Consider the following 1,670-nt stretch of genomic DNA (forward strand, 5'->3'; position numbering starts at 1 on the left):
CCAAACACTTCTCTCTGTGAAATTAGGTAATTAAAATGAGAGCCTATTGTTCCGTTTGAGTATAAAACTATTAGCAGTAATAGTACTACATTCGCAAGAAAAGCACTTCATTGCACACAGGGCTTGAGTCCCCAGTGCACTGGGGACGCTGTGGCATTTCATCGCTCCCAGGGCTCTGGCTGGTGTCCTACCACACAAATCACAAATAGCTTTAACTACCCTTGGAAAATCCCACAAACCACCAATAGGAACACAGTGAAGTGCCTGCAACAACAGGCTCAGACGTAGCCAACGCCTATAAGGAGGGTGCCTATAAACGGGCAGCGTTTTGTTTGGCTATCCATGGGGTCGGAACTGACTCAAAGGCACACGACGATAACACAGAGACACACTGCCCCTCACCAAGTTCAACATCACCTTTTTTCCTCCAGAATTGGAAATTACTGCAGTTTCTTCAGTTGAGCATCAGTAGTTGTCTTCCACTGAGGGCCAAGTTATACCCAGACTACGTCTCTACAATTAGGCAATTCACTGGGAGAGTTAAGGCCGTTCTCACACTCACCCTTAGACATGTATCCACACTATCTTTTTTCTTTTTCCCTCTCTCTTTTTCCCCAGTCAAGTACTCAACCCTAACCCACCACTGTCAAGTCAATCCCAACTCATCACAACCCAATAGGACAGATTAGAACTCTCCGTAGGGTTTCTAAGTCTGTAAATCTTTGTGGAAGCAGACTCTCAGATTTTTCTCCTGTAGAGTTGCTGGTGGTTTTGAACTGCTAGCCTTCTGGCTAGCAGCCAAGTGCTCTACCTACTGTGAACCAGGGCTCCTTCAATCAAGTATACACAGGTGAATTTGAACATGTGTGTGATGCTCTCCCACCATAGGGCTGATTTATCCCAGATCACAAAGTAAAACTGGAATGTCAACCATCTTTTGGTCAGATTAAGGCTTGGAATGAACTGCAGCAGCACTCCTGAAACTACCTGCATCTGTCAGCCATGGGGCATGACCACTCTCAAACTACAAGTCCATTGAGCCAGTACCAGGTACCGAGGGTTTAGCAATTCTTCTACATGGTATCTCCTGCTGGTTTGAAGATGAACAGCTCTGAACACACCTCTCCTTCTTAACCAAGTCCCCTTCCATCACCGCCATGCTGGCAGGCCGCTTCCTCTCCAGGGTCCCCGAGTCAGAGTCATTTCCAGTGTGGGACGAGTGATTGGAATTCGGGATGGCGAGAGGTGCAAACGTCTCCGAGACATTAAATTCGATCTCTGCGAGAAGAAAAATAAACAAGAGTAAAAGACACAGAGGAGCCCCTGGGTGGCACAATGGTTAAGCGCTCCACTGCTAACTGAAAGACTAGACTGGCTGTTTGAACCCACTCAGAGGTGTCTCAGAAGACGGGCCTGGAGATCTGTTTCCAAAAGGTCATGGTCTTGAGAACACCACGGAGCACAGTCTCTGCACATGTGGGGTCACCGGGAGGTGAAACGGACCCAACAGCAACAAATGAGGATTGGTGCAGACGGGTTGCAGGCTTTCAAAGACCACACGCAAACAGGAACCCCATGGTTCAGCCCACAGGACCTGCTATTTCCCAAGCGAAGCCTCGGGCACTCTCTTCAGAACCCTTTACCAAACCAAACTGAAACCAAACCACACT

At 48.0% G+C, this 1,670-nt stretch overlaps 1 protein-coding gene across 1 annotated transcript in view; it reads right to left on the minus strand.

Annotated features, from left to right (window-relative positions):
* ARHGAP17 (Rho GTPase activating protein 17) overlaps positions 1-1,670 on the minus strand; it is a 69,476-nt gene that overhangs the window by 21,924 nt on the left and 45,882 nt on the right. Inside the window, exon 15 of the mRNA XM_042782426.1 lies at positions 1,122-1,278. Within this exon, the coding sequence (XP_042638360.1) occupies positions 1,122-1,278 (157 nt within the window). The remainder of the gene's footprint in view (positions 1-1,121; positions 1,279-1,670) is intronic.

Source organism: Orycteropus afer, unplaced genomic scaffold, assembly GCF_000298275.1.
Source record: "Orycteropus afer afer isolate SDZICR_OR568_19922 unplaced genomic scaffold, OryAfe1.0 scaffold00312, whole genome shotgun sequence".
In the NCBI taxonomy this organism is placed as follows: domain Eukaryota; kingdom Metazoa; phylum Chordata; class Mammalia; order Tubulidentata; family Orycteropodidae; genus Orycteropus; species Orycteropus afer.